The sequence below is a fragment of the Hippopotamus amphibius genome, chromosome 13 (assembly GCF_030028045.1).
Source record: "Hippopotamus amphibius kiboko isolate mHipAmp2 chromosome 13, mHipAmp2.hap2, whole genome shotgun sequence".
Taxonomy (NCBI): domain Eukaryota; kingdom Metazoa; phylum Chordata; class Mammalia; order Artiodactyla; family Hippopotamidae; genus Hippopotamus; species Hippopotamus amphibius.
The window spans coordinates 46,700,864-46,720,499 of NC_080198.1; the positions used below are offsets into that span (position 1 = coordinate 46,700,864).

Consider the following 19,636-nt stretch of genomic DNA (forward strand, 5'->3'; position numbering starts at 1 on the left):
TATTTTCAGTCGTTTGAGGAATATAACACTTAATTCAGATACAACTCTATGAGGAAATCCAATAATGTAAGTCAGGTGAGGGACTTCCCTGGTAGTCCAGTGGTTAAGACTTCACCTTCCAATGCAGGGGCTGCAGGTTTGATCCCTGGTTGGGGAGCTAATATCCCACATGCCTCCTGGTCAAAAAACCAAAACATAAAAAAGAAGCAATATTGTAACAAATTCAATGAAGACTTTAAAAATAGTCCACATCAAAAAAATCTTTAAAAAAAGGTAAAAATGGAATTGCTGTTTTATCACAAGGAAACAGATTATGTAACTATGTGACAGATGTTAACTAGAATTATGTGATCATTTTGCAGTATATACAAATACCAAATCATTATGCTATACACCTGAAAGTAGTATAATGCTATATATCAATTATACCTCAATTAAACAAAAAATAGAATTGCCCATTTGGAATGCTCAAGTCCCACTTTCCTGTCTTGGTTCTGAGGCACTATTGGAAACTTCAGGGCTCCTGGGACCACAGTTCCATGCTGCTTTAAAATGTGATGATGTGTTGAAGCCAGTAATCTACATCTTTAAACTGACTTTTACATATCTTGTGTAAGGGATAATGTTGTAGGAAATTTATATGTTGTGAAGTGGGTGAAAGATGAATGCTCATGAAAAGTAGGGATGAACTCATGAAAAGAAGAGCTAAACCAAGCTTCTCTTTTACAGGCTGGAGCTGGAAAGAGTTTTCTTTGTAAGTGTTCCTTTATTGAAATCTACAACGAGCAGATCTACGACTTACTGGACTCTGCATCAGCTGGACTCTACTTAAGGGAGCATATTAAGAAGGGAGTCTTTGTTGTCGGTGCCGTGGAGCAGGTGGTAACCTCAGCTGCTGAAGCCTATCAGGTACCCTGCCATGAGTGATCTGATCCTTAGACAACATAGCATGCTGTGAAGAGCTCCTTGATTTCAAAAACAGAAAGAATTGAGTTACTAAAAATATTTTGTAAAGCCATAACCAGAATGTTCATGAGAAGAAAAGAGAAAAGAATATGGTAGTGTTTTATAAATTTCCCCTTAGTTAAAGTAGAAGTTTAACCCCTTGATTTTGTGTTGTTTTTGTGTTGTTCATTCCATTCATACACTCTTAAAAACCACCTTGTATGTCACTGGAGGACAGTACGTTAGTATTATATCCCTTTAGCGGTTCCTCCTGGGAGCTGCACTTTTAAAGAGCTCCTGGGATCTCTGCCCTTCAAACCAGCTGACTGCTTTCTTTATTTTCCACCCTTGTTTATTACTTGTTAGGTGTCAAAAGGCAGCCTCTTTTGGCCATTCATCTGAGGATAAACAAACCTCTTGACAGGAATTTACAAAATGTTCTATTTACATTTTTATGGATTCTAACCTGGCCAGTTGATTTTAAACAATTTTTTTGTATGTGATATTTGGTACAAACAGTATTACCACATGCACATAACTTACTAAGCATAATGTTAAAATGAACTTGTAGGACCCTGTTAGACAGTTTAGACTCAAATATCACCAATAATACCCATCTACCTATGTGCTCCTTTCTATCTTGTATCCCTGGTTCCTCTTTAAATATAAGCACTATGTTGAATGTCATTATAATTTTCTTCTACTTTTAAATCACATATGTATGTATTTCTTAAAATGTTAGTTTTGCCTGTTTTTGAGTTTTTTTATTTTTTTATTTATAAATTTATATATTTATTTATTGGCTGTGTTGGGTCTTCGTCGCTTCACACAGGCTTTCTCTAGTTGCGCCGAGTGGGGGCTACTCTTTGTTGTAGTGCTCAGGCTCCTCATTGCCATGGCTTCTCTTGTTGCCGAGCACCGGCTCTAGGTGCGCGGGCTTCAGTAGTTGGGGCACATGGGCTCAGTAGTTGTGGCTCACAGGCTATAGAGCGCAGGCTCAATAGTTGTGGTGCACAGGCTTAGTTGTTCTGAGGCATGTGGGATATTCCTAGGGCAGGGGTCGAACCCATGTCCCCTGCATTGGCAGGCGGATTCTTAACCATTGTGCCACCTAGGAAGTCCAGAGTTTTTTTTAAATAGAGTTTAAAATTTATTTTATTTTTGGCTGTATTGGGTCTTTGTTGCAGCACAAAGGATCTTTCATTGCGGTATGCGGGATCTTTTGTTGCGTTGTGCGGGCTCTTTGCTGCGGCGCGTGGGCTTCTCCCTAGTTGTGGCGTGTGGGCTTAGTTGCCCAGCGTCATGTGGGATCTTAGTTTTCTGATCAAGGACTGAACCCACGTCCCCTACAGTAGAAGGCGGATTCTTTACCACTGGACCACCAGGGAAGTCCCTGTTTTTGAGTTTTAAAAAGAAGTATATATTTAGCCTTCTATAACTTTTTTTAAACTGAACACAGTGTGTGAAATTTATCTATGTTGCCTTTTTTTCACTGCTGTACAATATTACAACAATATCCACTATATGAATACTTATAAATAAATATACATATATCAGGGTTCATTAATTTATTCTTCCATCTTCAGCAAGTCTCCTGATTCATACTTTTTAAACTGTGACTCTCATAGTAAGAGATACATGTGATCTGGTATATGTATATAATCATATTCAGAAAATTATGTTGAGATTTTGATTGGAATTGCATTGCAGTTATAGTCCAGTTTGAAGGGATTGACATCTTTACAATAGAGTTCATACATGAACATGGTATATCTCTTCATTTAATTGGGTCTTTAATGTCTTAGAATACAATAATTTTCACCATAAAAGTCTTACCTTTTTTTGTTACCTTTATTTTAGTATACCTTATTTTTTTTATTGCTTTGGTGGAAGATAACTTCTTTTTTAAATTACACGTTGTTTTGTTATGTATAGAAATGCAGGATTTTTTAGTAGAATGCTTTTATAATCAGCCATGTTGCTAACTATCTTATAAAATCAAGGATGTGTATTAAATTTTGTCAGATGCTGTTTCTACCTCTGTTGAAATGATCATGTGGTTTTTCTCATTTAACATGTTAGCATGATAAAATATTGGATTAGCTTTGTTAAGATATTTTGTTTAGCATTTTTCATCGGTGTTAAAGATTGAGATCAACTTGTAATTTTCCTTCTTCCTACTCTCCTTGTCTTGCCTTATGATCATCTTTGTGTGTTTTCTAGAAATAACGTATGATCAGAATGACCTGATTTTAAAAAGTATATAGCACTCATCCCCCAAATCATCTGGGCCTTGTGTTTAGTTAGGTTACTTATTTATTTATTGTGAGAAGATTTTTAACAACAAATAAAAATTCTTTAATACAGCTATGCAGGCATTTTTTTGTTTTTGTTTTAGATGTTTTTTATTGGATTACCTTTTTTTTTCTTCAGATATTTATTGGAGTATAATGCTTTACAGTGTTGTGCCAGTTCCGCTGTACAACAAAGTGAATCGGCTGTATTTATACATATATCCCCCATCCTCTCCCTCTTGAGCCTCCCTCCCACCCCCCCCACCCCCCACCCCCCAGATCATCACCAAGCATCGAGTTGATCTCCCTGTGCCATGCAGCAGCTTCCCACAAGCTATCTGTTTTACATTTGGTCGTGTATGTATGTCAATGCTACTGTCTCGCTTAGTCCCAGCTTCTCCTTCCCCACCCACTGTGTCCTCAAGTCTGTTCTATGCAGGCATTTTGGATCAGAAATTTTGGTAGACTGTGTATTTCTAGAAAAATTTTAGTTTCCTTTAAGTTTGCAAATATATTGGCATAAAGTTGTTCCTAGTATTCTCATTTTAAAATGTTTGCTGTAACTACAATTTCATTCTTTTTTTGAATAGCTGAGATTGATATACAGCCTTCCTCTTTAATGTTTTGTTTTTAGTTTCTTTGGGTTTATCCTGCTGTTCTTCTTCAACTTCTTTTTTTTAATTAATTAATTAATTAACTTGTTAGCTGCGTTGGGTCTTCTCATTGCAGTGCTTCTCTTGTTGCAGAGCACGGGCTCTAGGCGCATGGGCTTCAGTAGTTGTGGCTCGAGGGCTCAATAGTTATGGCTCGCAGGCTCTAGAGCACAGGCTCAGTAGTTGTGGCGCACAGGCTTAGTTGCTCCATAGCACATGGGATCTTCCCAGACCAGGGCTTGGACCAGTGTCCCCTGAATTGACAGGTGGATTCGTAACCACTATACCACCAGGGAAGTCCCCAACTTCTTCTTTTTTTTTTTTAATAAATTTATTTATCTGTTTATTTATTGGCTGCGTTGGGTCTTCGTTGCTGCACACAGGCTTTCTCTAGTTGCTGCGAGCGGGGGCTACTCTTCATTGTGGTGCGCAGGTTCCTCATTGTAGTGGCTTCTCTTTTTGTGGAGCACGGGCCCTAGGAGTGTGGGCTTCAGTAGTTGCAGCACATGGGCTCAGTAGTTGTGGCTCACAGGCTCTAAAGCACAGGCTCAATAGTTGTGGCGCACGGGCTTAGTTGCTCCGTGGCATGTGGTATCTTCCCAGACCAGGGCTTGAACCCGTGTCCCCTGCTTTGGCAGGTGGATTCTTTACCACTGCACCACCAGGGAAGTCCCCAACTTCTTAATAAGCTTGATACTTAGCTCATTTTGGCGTTTCTTTTGTGTTTAATGCTATAAATTTACTTAATATTACTTAAAGTTCACACAAGTTTTAATATCTTAATTGTCATATAGATCTAAGTATTTTTCCATTATAATTTCTTGTTTGACCCATGAATTACTTAGAGATGTGATATAAAATTCCTCAATTTATGAGAAATTTAAATTTATTTCTCATGTTGATTTTTTTTTTTTTAAATTTGTTTTTGGCTGTGTTGGGTCTTCATTGCTGTGTGTGAGCCTTCTCTAGTTGCGGTGAGCAGAGGCTACTCATTGCAGTGGCTTCTCTTGTTGCGGAGCACGGGCTCTAGGCACACTGGCTTCAATATTTGTGGCACACACGCTTAATAGTTGTGGCTTGCAGGCTCTAGAGCACAGGCTCAGTAGTTGTGGCACACGGGCTTAGTTGCTGCATGGCATATGGGATCTTCCTGGCCCAGGGATCGAACCTGTGTCCCTTGCATTGGCAGGTGGATTCTTAACCACTACACCATCAGGGAAGTCCAGTTTTCTATTATTAACACAGTTTTCTATTAACATATTTTGCCTTAACATTCTATTTTGTCTGATATTGATATACCACTCAGTATTCTTTTGATTTCCTATTTGTCTGGTATATGTTTTCCTATCAGTCCTCTGTGTTTTAATGTTTTAAATGTTTCTTATAAACCGTGTAGCTATAGTTTGCTTAAAAAAATTTTTTTGACAGTATCTTAGCTAACTTTACATTAGTATGATTGTTAATATTGTTGGACTGCTTTCTACCATCTTTCTACCATCTTTCTTAGTGTTTTGTGTTCTGTTTTATTCAGTGCTCTTGCCCCTTTCTTGCTTTTTTGTTTTTCTCTTTTTTTTTTTAATTTATTTATTATTTTTTTGGGGGGGGGTACACCAAGTTCAATCTTTTTTTTTTTGGGGGGGGGGGTACACCAGGTTCAATCATCTGTTTTTATACACATATCCCCGTATTCCCTCCCTCCCTCGACTCCCTCCCCCCACCCTCCCTCGAGTCCCCCCCATCCTCCCCCTCCCAGTCCTCTAAGGCATCTTCCATCCTCGAGTTGAACTCCCTTTGTTATATAACAACTTCCCACTGGCTATCTGTTTTACAGTTGGTAGTATATATATGTCTGTGCTACTCTCTCGCTTCATCTCAGCTTCCCCTTCACCCCCCACCCCCTCCCAAACCTCGAGTTCTCCAGTCCATTCTCTGCATCTGCTTCCTTATTCTTGTCACTGAGTTCATCAGTACCATTTTTAGATTCCGTATATGTGAGTTAGCATACAATATTTGTCTTTCTCTTTCTGACTTACTTCACTCTGTATGACAGGCTGTAATTCTATCCACCTTATTACCTATAGCTCCATCTCATCCCTTTTTATAGCTGAGTAATATTCCATTGTATATATATGCCACATCTTCTGTATCCATTCATCTGTTGATGGGCATTTAGGTTGCTTCCATGTCCTGGCTATTGTAAATAGTGCTGCAATAAACATGATGGTACAAGTTTCTTTTGGGATTATGGTTTTCTTTGGGTATATGCCCAGGAGTGGGATTACTGGATCATATGGTAGTTCTATTTGTAGTTTTTTAAGGAACCTCCAAATTGTTTTCCATGGTGGCTGTACCAATTTACATTCCCACCAACAGTGCAGGAGAGTTCCCTTTCTCCACACCCTCTCCAACATTTGTTGTTTCCAGATTTTGTGATGATGGCCATTCTGATTGGTGTGAGGTGATACCTCATTGTGGCTTTGACTTGCATTTCTCTGATGATGAGTGATGTTGAGCATCTTTTCATGTGTTTGTTGGCCATCTGGATGTCTTCTTTGGAGAAATGTCTATTTAGTTCTTCCGCCCATTTGTGAATTGGGTTATTTGCTTTTTTGGTATTAAGCTTCATGAGCTGTTTGTATATTTTGGAGGTTAATCCTTTGTCCGTTGTTTCATAGGCAATTATTTCTTCCCATTCTGAGGGTTGCCTTTTAGTCTTGTTTATGGTTTCTTTTGCTGTGCAAAAGCTTTTAAGTTTCATGAGGTCCCATTTGTTGATTCTTGATTTTATTTCCATGATTCTAGGAGGTTCTAACTTCTTAACAATTAGTTTGATTATTCTTTAGTCCTTTGCATTTTCATATACTCAGAATCAGTTTGTCAGTTTCTACAGAAAAGACTGCTGGGATTTTTGAGTGCAGTTGTGTTGAATCTGTCGATCATTTGGGGGAGAATTAATATCTTAACTATATTGAGTCTCCCAATCCATGAACATTCGCCAAATAGTTTTGTGTTTTGTTTTCGATTTTTGTCTGTATTTGGCCTTTGTATTTAAATAAGCAGACTTGTACTTGATTTTTCACCTTATGTTGCACAAATGATAGCAAATTGTGCTACTTTTGCACTTGCTTTTTTAAGCTTTTAGTATTTTGAAATTTGTCCCATGTTTGAGGCTCTCTCTCGGCAGCTGTATGAATGTATCATTATTTTTTTTTTATTATTTTTTATTTTTTATTTTTTTTGCGGGTACACCAGGTTCAATCATCTGTTTTAATACACATATCCCCGTGTATCATTATTTAATATTTAATATACAGTATTTAGTGTTATGAAAAAGAAGCATAAACTACTAACCAAAAAAAAAACCAGATATGGACAATTTCATTTTTACGCTGTGGCTGATTAATAGAGAGGCTCCATTTATTGAGTGTATGTGCTAATTGTCAATGAGCAATACTGTTTCCAAAGGAATTTTTTTCTGAGCAATAGGTCTCTTTTGTATACGTATTTCATTTAATTTTTTTATCTACTCGTTGAGGTAAGGTAGTAATTTCTCCATTTTATCCAATACATGTTATGACCTTGCCATTCAAAAATGTAGTTCTCAGACTATTGGTATCACCTGGGAGCTTGTTAGAACTGCGGGATCTCAGCCTCTACTTCACATCTACTGAACTGGAATCTGACTTTTAACCAGATCCTAACTGATTAGCATGCATATTACAGTTTGAGATGTTCTGCCCTGTGAGGCAGGTACCCATATTCCCATTTTACAAATAATGGGACTGAGCCTTGAAAAGGTCAGCTGGCCCCAGACCACAGAACTGGCAGATAGTGGAGCCAAGGGTTGAACTCATGTTCATCTGATTGTGGAGCCTGCAGTCTGAACCTTCATGGATCTCGCTTGCCACAGGGAATAGGGAGGGAAAACAAATACTTTGTAGACCAAAAGAGCTGACAAAACTTTGGGCTTGAAGATGATTTTGAGATTTACTTTATCTAATTTTCTCATGGTCTTGGTAAAGAAAGCGGTTCAGAGAGATTTTGTGATTTGCATTAAGTTAACACAAGTAGAGAAATGGCAAAACCCATTCTGGATCCTATGCCTTCTGTTTTCCTGCTTGTTCTCTTTCATGACATGGAGAAGAAACAAAAAAGGAAAGGGAAAGGAAAATAACTTGAGTATGTTCCCCAATAGACCAGTATTTCTCACCATGCTTTACAAATTTCCTCCTGATGTTTGTGGCTGTTGTGACCACTTGGAAGTTGTGATCATGTATTTTCCTTTTGCCTAGGTGTTGTCTGGAGGGTGGAGGAACAGACGTGTGGCATCAACATCAATGAATAGAGAATCGTCTAGGTCTCATGCAGTCTTTACAATTACAATAGAGTCGATGGAGAAAAGCCATGAAACTGTGAACATACGGACCTCCCTTCTCAATCTGGTGGATTTGGCAGGATCTGAAAGGCAAAAAGACACCCATGCAGAAGGGATGAGACTGAAGGTAAGAATGGAATTATGGTCTTCAGTTCAACTTGATTGTGAATTATTGCTAGAAGTCAATACCAAGCTAAGTGTTTTGAGGGCTACAAAGGATTAAGAAATTGCTTTCATCCAAAAGGTATAGAAAATTTTGTTGTGGGGTAGGGACAGTAAACATACATGGGATATGATGTGTCAGTAGTAGCAAGAGTATTTGAAGCCATGTCAAAAGGGATGATAGTACGAGTGGTAGCAGGGGTCAGAGGAAGAAGGGTGCCACATGGCCTGCTAGGGGGAAGCACAGGAGAGTAGTTCTTGAGTTAAGGGTTAAGGGCCTGGTTCTAGGCTAAGGTATTAGCAGTGGGACCAGAGGCTGTCAGTAATATGTATTCTAATATATGTATGTATATGTATTGTAATATGTACTGTCAATAAAATGTGTGTGTATTGTAGAGTTTAGAATATATGGGGGCGGGGGGAGGAGAGTTGAAAATGGTAGAGGAGAGTTGTCCTGTTTGCCTTAAAAGCGAGGATGTGAGCCTCCTGAGCTCTCAGGCAGTTTTAGGCTGTCTCACATCTGTGTTTCTATGGAGACATGAAGCAAAGAAAAATAGCATATAATAGGATATGCTCTGGGCACGTTCTAAATGTGTTGTATATATTAACTATTTAACCTTCCCACCAACTCTGGGAAGTGATACTATTATCCTTTCTATTCTGAAGAAACTGGAGTAAATTTTCCGGGGGCACATGGCTAAGAGTTGAACTTAGATTCAAACAGACAGTGCTCTGAACTGTGGCCCTACCTTTCTGAATGGTAACAGATAGTGGCAACTCTGAAATCAGCACATCTTGCTTACTAATTTCCATTCCTCCTTTCTTTTTTCTATACTCCTACCTCTGCAGACCCAGTTAATGAAATATGCTCCCTACAGTAAAAATCCAGTGTAACATGTTTAACCCAAACATTTTTTTTTCTCCCCAAACCACTCTTTTAAAGGGGTTTTATTATATATTACAGAATTAGACTGAATGTTTTCTCTCTCTTTTTTTTAATACTTATATTTATTTATTTTTATTTATTGGCTGCGTTCGGTTTTTGTTGCTATGCATGGGCTTCTGTAGTTGCGGAGAGCGGGGGCTACTCTTTGTTGCGGAGCATGGGCTCTAGGCACGTGTGGGCTTAGTAGTTGTGGCTCTCGGGCTCTAGAGTGCAGGCTCAGTAGTTGTGGCACACGGGCTTAGTTGCTCCGCAGCTTGTGGTATCTTCCCAGACCAGGGCTCGAACCCATGTCCCCTGCATTGGCAGGCAGATTCTTAACCACTGCACCACCAAGGAAGCCCTGAATGTTCTCTTGGAATACATTCATCAGTGGCTTTGTGGGCCATGGGAGTGAGTTATTAGTTATCATACCCTTATAATATAGCAAACATTTGAACATAAAAGGATTGAAAAATATGCCTATTAATGCACTACTCCAACTTTTTTTCCTCTGCTCTCTTCTAGATTTTATCCCTACCTGTAGGTTAGTTTACAGTTATTACAATCATGAGGTGACATTGATATTTTTTTCCTTCACGTGATTTTTGTTTGAATTTGAATAGTACTAAAATTGCAGTGTGTGCCTCAAATAGGAAAAGTTTAGGGGACAGTTGAGGACAGTCTTTTTTGCTAAACTGAAAGTTCGTTATCCTTAACTAATATTGTCCCTGTTTTGCCTTTCCATTTAAAATCATCACCCTGCTAGGTATATTTTAATTCAAGATACTAAAAAGAAATCAGTGCACCTCAATTTTGTTCTTTTTCCCCAACACCCTAGGAAGCAGGTAACATAAATCGATCCTTGAGCTGTCTGGGCCAGGTGATTACTGCGCTTGTCGATGTGGGTAATGGAAAACAGAGACACGTTTGCTACAGAGACTCCAAGCTTACCTTCTTACTCCGGGTAAAGTAGATCATTGGGTTCCTGGGCCCCCTTTCTAGTTATGCTCACTATGGTTGATTGTTGGGTAATCTCTCGGCCTTGGTGCTAAAAGTATACATTTTGTTTGTTTAAAAGAAATCTTGTGGTTTCTCCCCTAAAAATGTATACCATTCATATCATTAAACAGGATTCCCTTGGAGGTAATGCCAAAACAGCCATAATTGCAAATGTTCATCCTGGATCTAGGTGTTTTGGGGAAACCCTATCAACGCTTAATTTTGCCCAAAGAGCCAAACTGATTAAAAATAAGGTAAAGTACTGAATATATTTAAGTAAATTACAAAAATAATTAAGCTTACAGTATTTCACATTTGTGGCTGCCCTTATATTAACATTAGCTTTTAGTGATTGTATTTCTCTGTTGTGAAAACCTAACTGTAAACAAGGTTTCTACAATGTTTCATCTTTCCTAGCCTGTATTGCTTATGTAATTTGAGACCTAGATTAGGTCTTATGGTCATTATTGTTTGGCTAGTATTTTCTTAAGGGAAGGCAAAGTTTTTCCTTTGTGATTGGGTTAGAGGCTAAGTTTATTTGCCTAAACCATGCTAGCAGAGCTGGGTGTTGGGAGCAGGAGGATCCACTATGAAAATAGTTTGATGATATTGGTGAGCTTTGTCTTTCAAGTTGTCTATAACTCCAAGGCTTCCTCATTTTTCTTTATATACAAGAAGTTTCCTTGATATTTGTGTACACCAGTGGTCAGAAAACTTCCTGTAAGGCCCAAGAGGTAGATAATTTCAGCTTCTTGGACTGTGTGGTCTCTGTCCCAACTAAACGCTGCCTTTGTAGTGAGAAAGCAGCTGTAGGTGATCTGTACACATATGGGCATGGCTTTGATCAAGCAGCGCTTTGCCAGCCCCTGGTACAGACACTCCAAAGACCAAGGAGTTTCCCACTTGCTTTGGAGAGGTTGGAGGGCTCTTTGGTTCTAGACAAAAGAATCAAAGGGCATAAACTGGCAAATTAATTTCCTTTCTCTTTCAAAGGAGAAAGTGGTCATTCTTACCCGCCAAAATAGACTCCCTGATCATCTTATCATGGTACAGGCGAAGAGGTCCATGTTCCCTCTTCCCTTGGGTAAGGCAGAAGAGTATAAGTCTGGTTATTCATTCATTTTATTGGATTATGACCTCCCTCCTCCTCCATGGGATATTTGTAATATGAGGAGGAAAAAATCATTAGCGCTTCCTGATCCTATCTCTTGGGAATTACTAGAAGTTTTTGGAAAGTGGAGTACAGCAGGGATAATTAGAATTATGATGTCATCAATGTGACAGTGATGTCACAGTGTATAGAGTGCCTTGTAATGAGGCTGTCCATGAGAATCAGAAGCAACTAGAAATAGTTTCTTAACACACGAAATAACACCACCAGGAGCCTTATACTAGTCACTACCAATGGTAAGTCCCCTGCTGCAGCCTCCTGGGGGAAGGTGGCTCGGATATCTGGGACTTGTTTAAGGGCGAACAGTCTTTCCCAGTGGGCAGACCCGGCTTCAGACAGGAGCATGGGGACCGTGGGGCTGTCGGAGGCCCCCCTCACTCTGGAGTATCAAGTATTTGATTTGGTTGGTTCTCAGCTCTTGACTCTTGTTCTCACCCTCTAGGTTGTGTTTGACTTTTTGAACTTCTTAGAAGTCGTCTCAAATAAGACATTTCTTAGCTTGCTTCCATGACCTGCTTATTGTAAATAGTGCTGCAGTGAACATTGGAGTGGATGTTTCTTTTCGGATTATGGTTTTCTCTGGGTATATGCCCAGTAGTGGGATTGCTGGGTCATATGGTAGTTCTATGTTTAGTTTTTTAAGGAACCGCCGTACTGTTCTCCATAGTGGCTATACCAATTTACGTTCCCACCAACAGTACAGAAGGGTTCTTTTGTCTCCACATCCTCTCCGGCATTTATTGATTGTAGATTTTCTGATGATACATATTCTAACCGGTGTGAGGTGCTATCTCATTGTAGTTTTGATTTGCATTTCTCTAATAATGAGTGATGTTGTGCAGCTTTTCGTGTGCCTCTTGGCCATCTGTATTCAAATAAGACATTTCTTTAAAAGAGCATTTAGTGTGATAATAAAACAGAAATGGGGTTGTCAAGCCAACTCCCCCTTCCAGGAGACTGTTAGGAAATTCAGGGTTGGATTTCTCTGGAGAGGGTGGTTATTTCCAAGCCAGTGGAGCTCAGGCCAGCCCTGCAGTTCCTCACACCTCTTTAGTGAGCGAAGACAGAGAAGGTGACACTCATGGAGGTGCTTGCTCCTCTTCATGGGGTGGGGCTGTCTCAGGAAGAAGGCAGTGTTAGATGAACATACGTTGATCCCAGAGGTGACCCAGCCCAACAGGGCCCAGAGCTAGTCAACAGAGCAGAGACCTTAGTTGGGGGCATGGGGAGGGGAGGGGAAAGAGTCTCTGGCTCTAGGTGTGAAGGCAGAGGGGAAGGAAGCTCCCTTCCCACTCCAGCACACTGATTTTGGAGGCTTTTGGACTGTTTGTGAGATGCAAGTGCAGTTTTTGTTTGTTTGTTTGTTTTTTTAATAAATTTATTTATTTTATTGGCTGCGTTGGGTCTTTTTTTGCTGTACGCGGGCTTTCTTTAGTTGCAGCGAGTGGGGGCTACTCTTCGTTGTGGTGCACGGGCTCCTCATTGCCGTGGCTTCTCTTGTTGCAGAGCACAGGCTCTAGGTGCGTGGGCTTCAGTAGTTGCAGTACATGGACTCAGTAGTTGTGGCTCACAGGCTCTAGAGCGCAGGCTCAATAGTTGTGGCGCACGGGCTTAGTTGCTCCTCGTCATGTGGGATGTTCCTGGAACAGGGATCGAACCTATGTCCTCTGCATTGGCAGGCGGATTCTTAACCATTGCGCCACCTAGGAAGCCCTCAAGTGCAGTTTTGTTTTGTCTTCGTCACACCAGATCATACAAACAAATATAAACATGAGACCGTATGACTGAAAAAACATTCTTTTAATGCTTAAAAAAATTTTATTTGAACAGGCAGTGGTAAATGAAGACACACAAGGAAATGTGACCCAGCTCCAAGCTGAAGTGAAGAGGCTCAAAGAGCAGCTGGCCCAGCTCACTGCAGGGCAGATACTACCAGAAAGCTTTCGGACCAGAGGTAAGATGTGCACAGTGTCCTTTAATCTGAGGAAACCCAGGTGTGGATATTAGTATGAGAGTCCTCCAATGACAGGCACAGCACAGTAAACCCAGATTTCCCACGAGTATCTGTTCCTGTTTATTTCACCTACATAGAAACATGGTATTTTGTAACCGGACACAGTTACCACAGGTACTGAGTTCTGTGAGAAGTGGTAGGAAGGGGGAGTGGAAATAATTTTGAATAATTCGTCCCTAATAAATGCTAAAAGGAGATACTACTAAATTTCATTTAGATCCACTTCCAAGATTCTGTCATATGTAATCTTTATATGTTTATTAAATTGGATACGAGAGACTTCTTCAAAGAATAGCTGATTTGTAGACTGAGTTAATTTGAAATTCATGACCTGGTGATGAGAATCTGTTTTAGATGGATTGAGAGCAGTCAGTCAAAGGCTATTTTAGCTCATCTCTTGTTCTTAAAATTTGAGAGGTAAAACATTTTTCCTCTTTCCTTTTTTTTCTCACTGGACCCATTGCAGACAAAGATGAGACTGACTACGTGAAGTATTTCCGAGAGGCAATGTTATTCTTTAAGAAATCTGAACAGGAAAAGAAGGTAGGAAACTGAATTAGTATAGAGGGAATTCAAGATGTCTTAGCCTTTGGCTATATGGAGCTTTTCTGAGTGAAATAAATGGCATAAGTAAATAAAACAAAGGAAAACTGAAAAACCTATTTTTGCTTTTGAGATCAAACCTGAAGTTAGTGTTTATTGCTTGTTTTGTGAAAATTTAGGGAAGCTCAGTTATTTTTTATGTTTAACCATATTATGAATTTCTTAAGTCTTTGGTAGAAAAAGTTACCCAACTGGAAGACCTCACCCTCAAAAAAGAAAAATTTATTCAATCTAATAAAATGATCGTGAAATTCCGAGAGGATCAAATAATGCGCCTGGAGAAGCTCCACAAGGAATCCCGGGGAAGTTTTCTGCCTGAGGAGCAGGATCGTTTGCTGTCGGAATTGAGGGATGAGATTCAAACTCTGCGAGAACAAGTGAGTACATGACATTTGCAGTAATTGTAAAAATAAAAGAAGTTCAAGGCAAGTATAAATCATTCACCAAATTGGTCAGCAAATTCTTGTAATTTAATGCAAGGGAAAATATTTTAAATGAATTCAACTGACAGTATGTTTGTATAACACTCCCCCACACACGCATTTTCTAAAGTTGTAAAACCTGAAGGGAAGAGGGAGGACGTGGTGGTGGTGCTGCTGCCATGGCACTCAGCCCCAGCAGACAAGCACACTGCCTCCCAGTGGGCAGTTGGGGTTACTGGAGTCAGTAGTCTCTGCAGTTGAGCCCTGGGAAGTTTTGTTGTTTCTCCTTTTCCCCGAGAGGATGGATAGTTGACACAGGCACACCATTAGAAAACAAAGGTAATCTCTTCTCACAGTGTTCATCTTTTGAGAGGTTTTTATGCATTTTCAAACTCATGTAGATAGATATTTTACTTTCATTCCTTTTGTGCACAAAAGACAGCTGACCATGCACACTTTTCTGTACCTTGCCCTTTTCATTTACTGTATCTTGGAGGGCATTCCACCCTGGTTAGTAGAGAGTTTCCTTACTCTTTTCATCGTGTTAATTTAAGCAGTCTCCTTTGCATGAAGAATCTGCCACAGTGTGTCCCCTGTGCTTATCGCCATAGGTGCCTGGGTGAAAGTTTCAAGGGTAGATGGAGAACGTCAAGTTTCGAGAACCAAACGTAGAGTTCAGAGTTGTAGGATATGCACATATTCAGTCTGATCATAAAAGCTGAGGTACTCTCCACAGTGGCTGCAACGGGCTACCCCACTGCAGTCAGTACACGCGGTGTCCACAGTGTTTTCTATTGGCTTTTCAGAAAGACTTATTCACTAAGGTCATGTTTGTAAATATGTAAGTCTCTAATTCTTCCATGTCACAGATAGAGCACCACCCCAGAGTTGCAAAATATGCTATGGAAAATCATTCGCTCAGGGAGGAGAACAGAAGGCTGAGACTGTTAGAGCCTGTGAAAAGAGCCCAAGAAATGGATGCTCAGACCATTGAAATCCTGGAAAAAGCTTTCTTCGAAGTATCTGGCACAGAGAAAAATGACAAAAGTAAGACATGATTGTTGTAAACATGCCTTCTAGGGGCAGGCAACCCATTTAAAAAGGGCATTGATATTGCCTTGCATTGAGGGTTTTCATTTTAGCCTCTAGACCTGGTATGCAAATTTCTTATATACATGCTTATTCTTTATGAAGTCTAATAGGTACCCATTAGCAAGGGAACACTCGTTATATATCTCTGTCTTACGGATGAAAGATTGATTCAGGTATTACTTTACATGTTTGTTAAACGGAATTTTCCTGTTTTAAGTGTTTGAAATGGGAAGTACTTAACTAATGACAGCATGAATGAATGTGGAGTTGAGATGTTTATCTGCCTGATGAGCGTCTGTACAGTGTGAGATATCGGAGTGATCAGACTTACAGTCCAGCCAGCACAGTGTTTGGTCCTGATGCCGTGGCTGCAGGTCGTGCTTGCCAGTGTACATTCTGTTAGTTATACGTTAGTTCTGTAAGTTTACCGTTACTCTGTGAAAAGTGGCTTAGTCAGTACTCATCTGACTTACAGGCTTGGCATCTATTGGTGTTAATGTTCTGGGATTTGGTAACAAAGTCTGTGTTTGCTCTCTTCTTAGAGTGACTATTTTCATGGTCTTTTATCACACTCTGTTTCAGCCTTTATTTCTCTTTAGGTTGAAATTGAGATAATTCTAATCTTTTTATCCTGCAATGATAAAGAAAAAATATTTTTTTTAATTACCTTTTCCAAGCCTCCTTCCATTCTGTTATGAATTAACAAAAGAATAAAATTCGCAGAATATGGGTTGTAGAGAGACCACAATTTTAGATGCAAAGTTAAAATCAGGTTTTCTGTATTATTTTAACTATTTTTTCCTATAGTGCTTTGTATTTTGTTGGCCATTTTGGCCTCAGTAGTACCTTAACTTACTACCTTCAAAAGATACTGATGGTAATTTCTAGGCCTCACCATCTTCTAAACATACATCATTCTGTAAACAATTTTTACATGTTATTTTCCCGTACTGAAACTCAGTGGCACTCTTTTCAACAAATTCAGTCTTCTAAGCGATCCCTGAAAATTAATATTTTCTACTTGGTAGATGATACCAAGTTCTTTCAACTGGCTGCCATTGCTATTTGTTTCCTTTGCTAAAAATTCATTGACTGTTGACACTAATTCCTGCAAGATTCAACTGATGATGCTTCTCTATCCAGCAGTGTGGGTGTTACACTTCAGTCATTGTTTGCTCTATTCTCTTAATGGAAAAGGTGTCGTCTTAAATATGCCCCTTCATCCTGTGGCTTCACAGCTTCTCAAAAACAACTTCTAATACTCTTTGACACACTGTGTTGTGTCTTTTGTCTCCTCTTGTGTTACAGGCGCTGTATTTTAGGGTCCACTTTCCAACGATTTCTCATTTTTCCTCCCTGTGCTTCAAAACTGATAGCTGGCAGAGAGAACTTAGAATATATATTCTCTTATTTTTGTCTTTCAAAGACCAGGTTGTTTCCTTATTATCAGGTCAGCAAGGATTCTCTCCTAAAGCTCTGAAAGAGCCACGTCCATTAGCAAACACTGAGAAGTTAAAAGCACAACTCCTGCAAATTCAGACAGAGCTGAATAATTCAAAGCAAGAATATGAAGAATTCAAAGAACTAACTCGGTAAAGTATAAATACACGTTCATGCTTACTTATTTCGTTTTGGTGTTTAGCATTGAGGGTTTAATTGAGCATTTACCTTAAATATTCTAATATAGCAGCCAAGTTGTTTTGACATGAAGGAAAAGGGCTTGCATCTAGCTCTTTTTCTTTACTCATTTTAAAAAATTGAGGTACAGTGGACAAACTCTAGCCTTTAATAATATATTTAATGAACTAGAGGATACAAATGTTTTAAGGGATATACCTATTTAGAGGAGTATCTGTTAAACTTACGTGTAAATTCTTTATCTGGCCAGCAAATTTAAATCTCTGCTGTTGTGAATTATATCAGAATTTTTAGAAATTACCAGGTTTGTTAATGTTCTTACTTGATACTCTGTATAAAAGGAAACAAAGATAAACCACATTATATCATAACTAAGATTAATCCTATTCTAAAATATAAAGAAATGTTTGTTTTAAAAATAACGTATCACATATGGAATCATTGTGGATTATTTGGGCTTTTCTGAATCGGAGAGCTACCATTTGCTAGTTGAATACCTTAAATAGTCATCAGTCTCTGAGCTGTATTTTACCCAACTGGAAAATGAGGGTCATAATCTGAGAATATCTCTGATTTAAAGAGATAAGTATAAAGTTATATGAGAGTATAAACTGTAAAATACTCTACAAATGTATGACTTAACTTATTAGCTGAAATACTCAATTTTATAATATCTATTAGGAAAAGGCAGCTGGAATTAGAATCAGAGCTTCAGTCTTTGCAAAAAGCGAACCTTAATCTTGAAAACCTTTTGGATGCAACAAAAGCCTGCAAGCGGCAAGAAGTTTCTCAGCTGAATAAAATTCATGCTGAAACACTTAAGGTAGGTAACCTGAAGCAATACTTCAACTTTAAATCAGTGGTATCTCGTCTTGTTACTGATGGAGAGTCTGCACATTTTATCTCCAAATAAGGATAGAGTCCCTTGCCAGCAGTTAGCCTCAGGGTGACACTAGTCGTTGGGTTCTGATGTACACCTCCAGTGGCAGGGTCATGTGTGGAAGAATACAGATTTGGAATCAGACCTGGGTTCATATTCTAATGTGTCAGTAACCTTAGGCAGGGTTTTCTAACTTCTGAGCCTCATTTATTGCCTCTGAATTGGAGGTGAGGCCAACTTAATAACAGGGTTTTTAGAGCATTAAATGAGATAAAAAAGTGCCTGGCACCTGGCAGCCCTCAGTATAAGGCAGTTGCTGTAACGTGTCATGTGCTTAAAGCTTGCAGTGCAAAAATAGAAACCCTAAAGATAAAGGCCACTAAAGGGTCAAGGGTAACACTGGGGGTAACAGGAGGGATTGTCCCCCTAACTAACCATAGCCCTCGTGAAAGACGAAAACAGCATCTGAGAATGAGGAGAGAGAACGGGATACATAAGGAAGGCAAAGGTTCAGAAGCTGCTGCTGCTGCTCCTGGTGACTTTAACTTTTTGGACCAAATTCTCTGAAGGCTGAAAAACCTTTCCTTATACATCTTAAACTAAAAAAACAAAAAGGCATTCATCTCGCATGGTTATCTTTACCAGCGCTGCTTTTTGTATCACTTAATAGGACACTGCACTTCAAAGTAATTTTATTCGTTTGAATATGTAATCACATGACTGGAATTTTTAAAGGTACAAAGTGACAAGTCTCGTTCTGTCTGTTGTCCTTTCAGCCAACCAAGACCCTCCTTGGAGGCAATCAGTGTCACCCAGGTTTTTTGCTTTTGTTTTCTTTCTTTTTCATATTTTTAAATTTTTCACAAGCAGTAGCATACAGTACACATCATTCTACAACCTTGATTTTTTTGTTTAAACCTAGTGATATTTTAGAGTCTGTCCCATGTGTAAAGGGAGAAACATGAACTTTCTCTCCTTTTTGTTTTTGTTTGTTTTGGCAGCTGCACAAGAGTATACTGTATGGATATGTCATGATTTAACTTGAAAAATAGTATTTTTCTTATAAAGGTAGAATTTTTAAGTTTGCTTTTTAGAAAAGGTGGCTTAAAATCTGTGCAGGAAATTATTTTAAAATACTTGCAGAACATCACCAAATGTTTCATAATTTGAGTCTGTAGCCCCTTAGCAATAGAATTATGGAGCTTGAAGCACCATGGCATTCTAGTCTGCTTTTTATAGCTGAGCAAACAGGATTAAGGGGATTAAAAGGTTTTCCAAGAGGAGCATAGCAATTCACATCTTTTGGTTGTTGTTCATTGTTAATTATATGGTACTTTACAGATACATTATCCTTGTTTAAAGGAGGTATGCATACATATACAAATTTCGGTTACAGTTCCTTTTGAGTACCACTGCCAGTCTGGGTCTAATCTGGTCCTTCATCGCCCATCCCCAGGGGTAAT

The 19,636-nt window shown here is 39.1% G+C and overlaps 1 protein-coding gene across 2 annotated transcripts in view; it reads left to right on the forward strand.

The window, feature by feature from the left end:
• Window positions 1-19,636, forward strand: part of KIF15 (kinesin family member 15) — a 62,025-nt gene that overhangs the window by 16,172 nt on the left and 26,217 nt on the right. The window contains exons 7-16 of one of the 2 annotated variants that reach the window (XM_057705583.1): window positions 730-909; window positions 8,185-8,394; window positions 10,193-10,318; window positions 10,485-10,607; window positions 13,355-13,478; window positions 14,005-14,081; window positions 14,309-14,518; window positions 15,433-15,610; window positions 17,082-17,247; window positions 17,975-18,116. In XM_057705583.1, the coding sequence (XP_057561566.1) occupies window positions 730-909; window positions 8,185-8,394; window positions 10,193-10,318; window positions 10,485-10,607; window positions 13,355-13,478; window positions 14,005-14,081; window positions 14,309-14,518; window positions 15,433-15,610; window positions 17,082-17,247; window positions 17,975-18,116 (1,536 nt within the window). The remainder of the gene's footprint in view (window positions 1-729; window positions 910-8,184; window positions 8,395-10,192; window positions 10,319-10,484; window positions 10,608-13,354; window positions 13,479-14,004; window positions 14,082-14,308; window positions 14,519-15,432; window positions 15,611-17,081; window positions 17,248-17,974; window positions 18,117-19,636) is intronic. The other variant, XM_057705584.1, reaches the window with a different exon arrangement.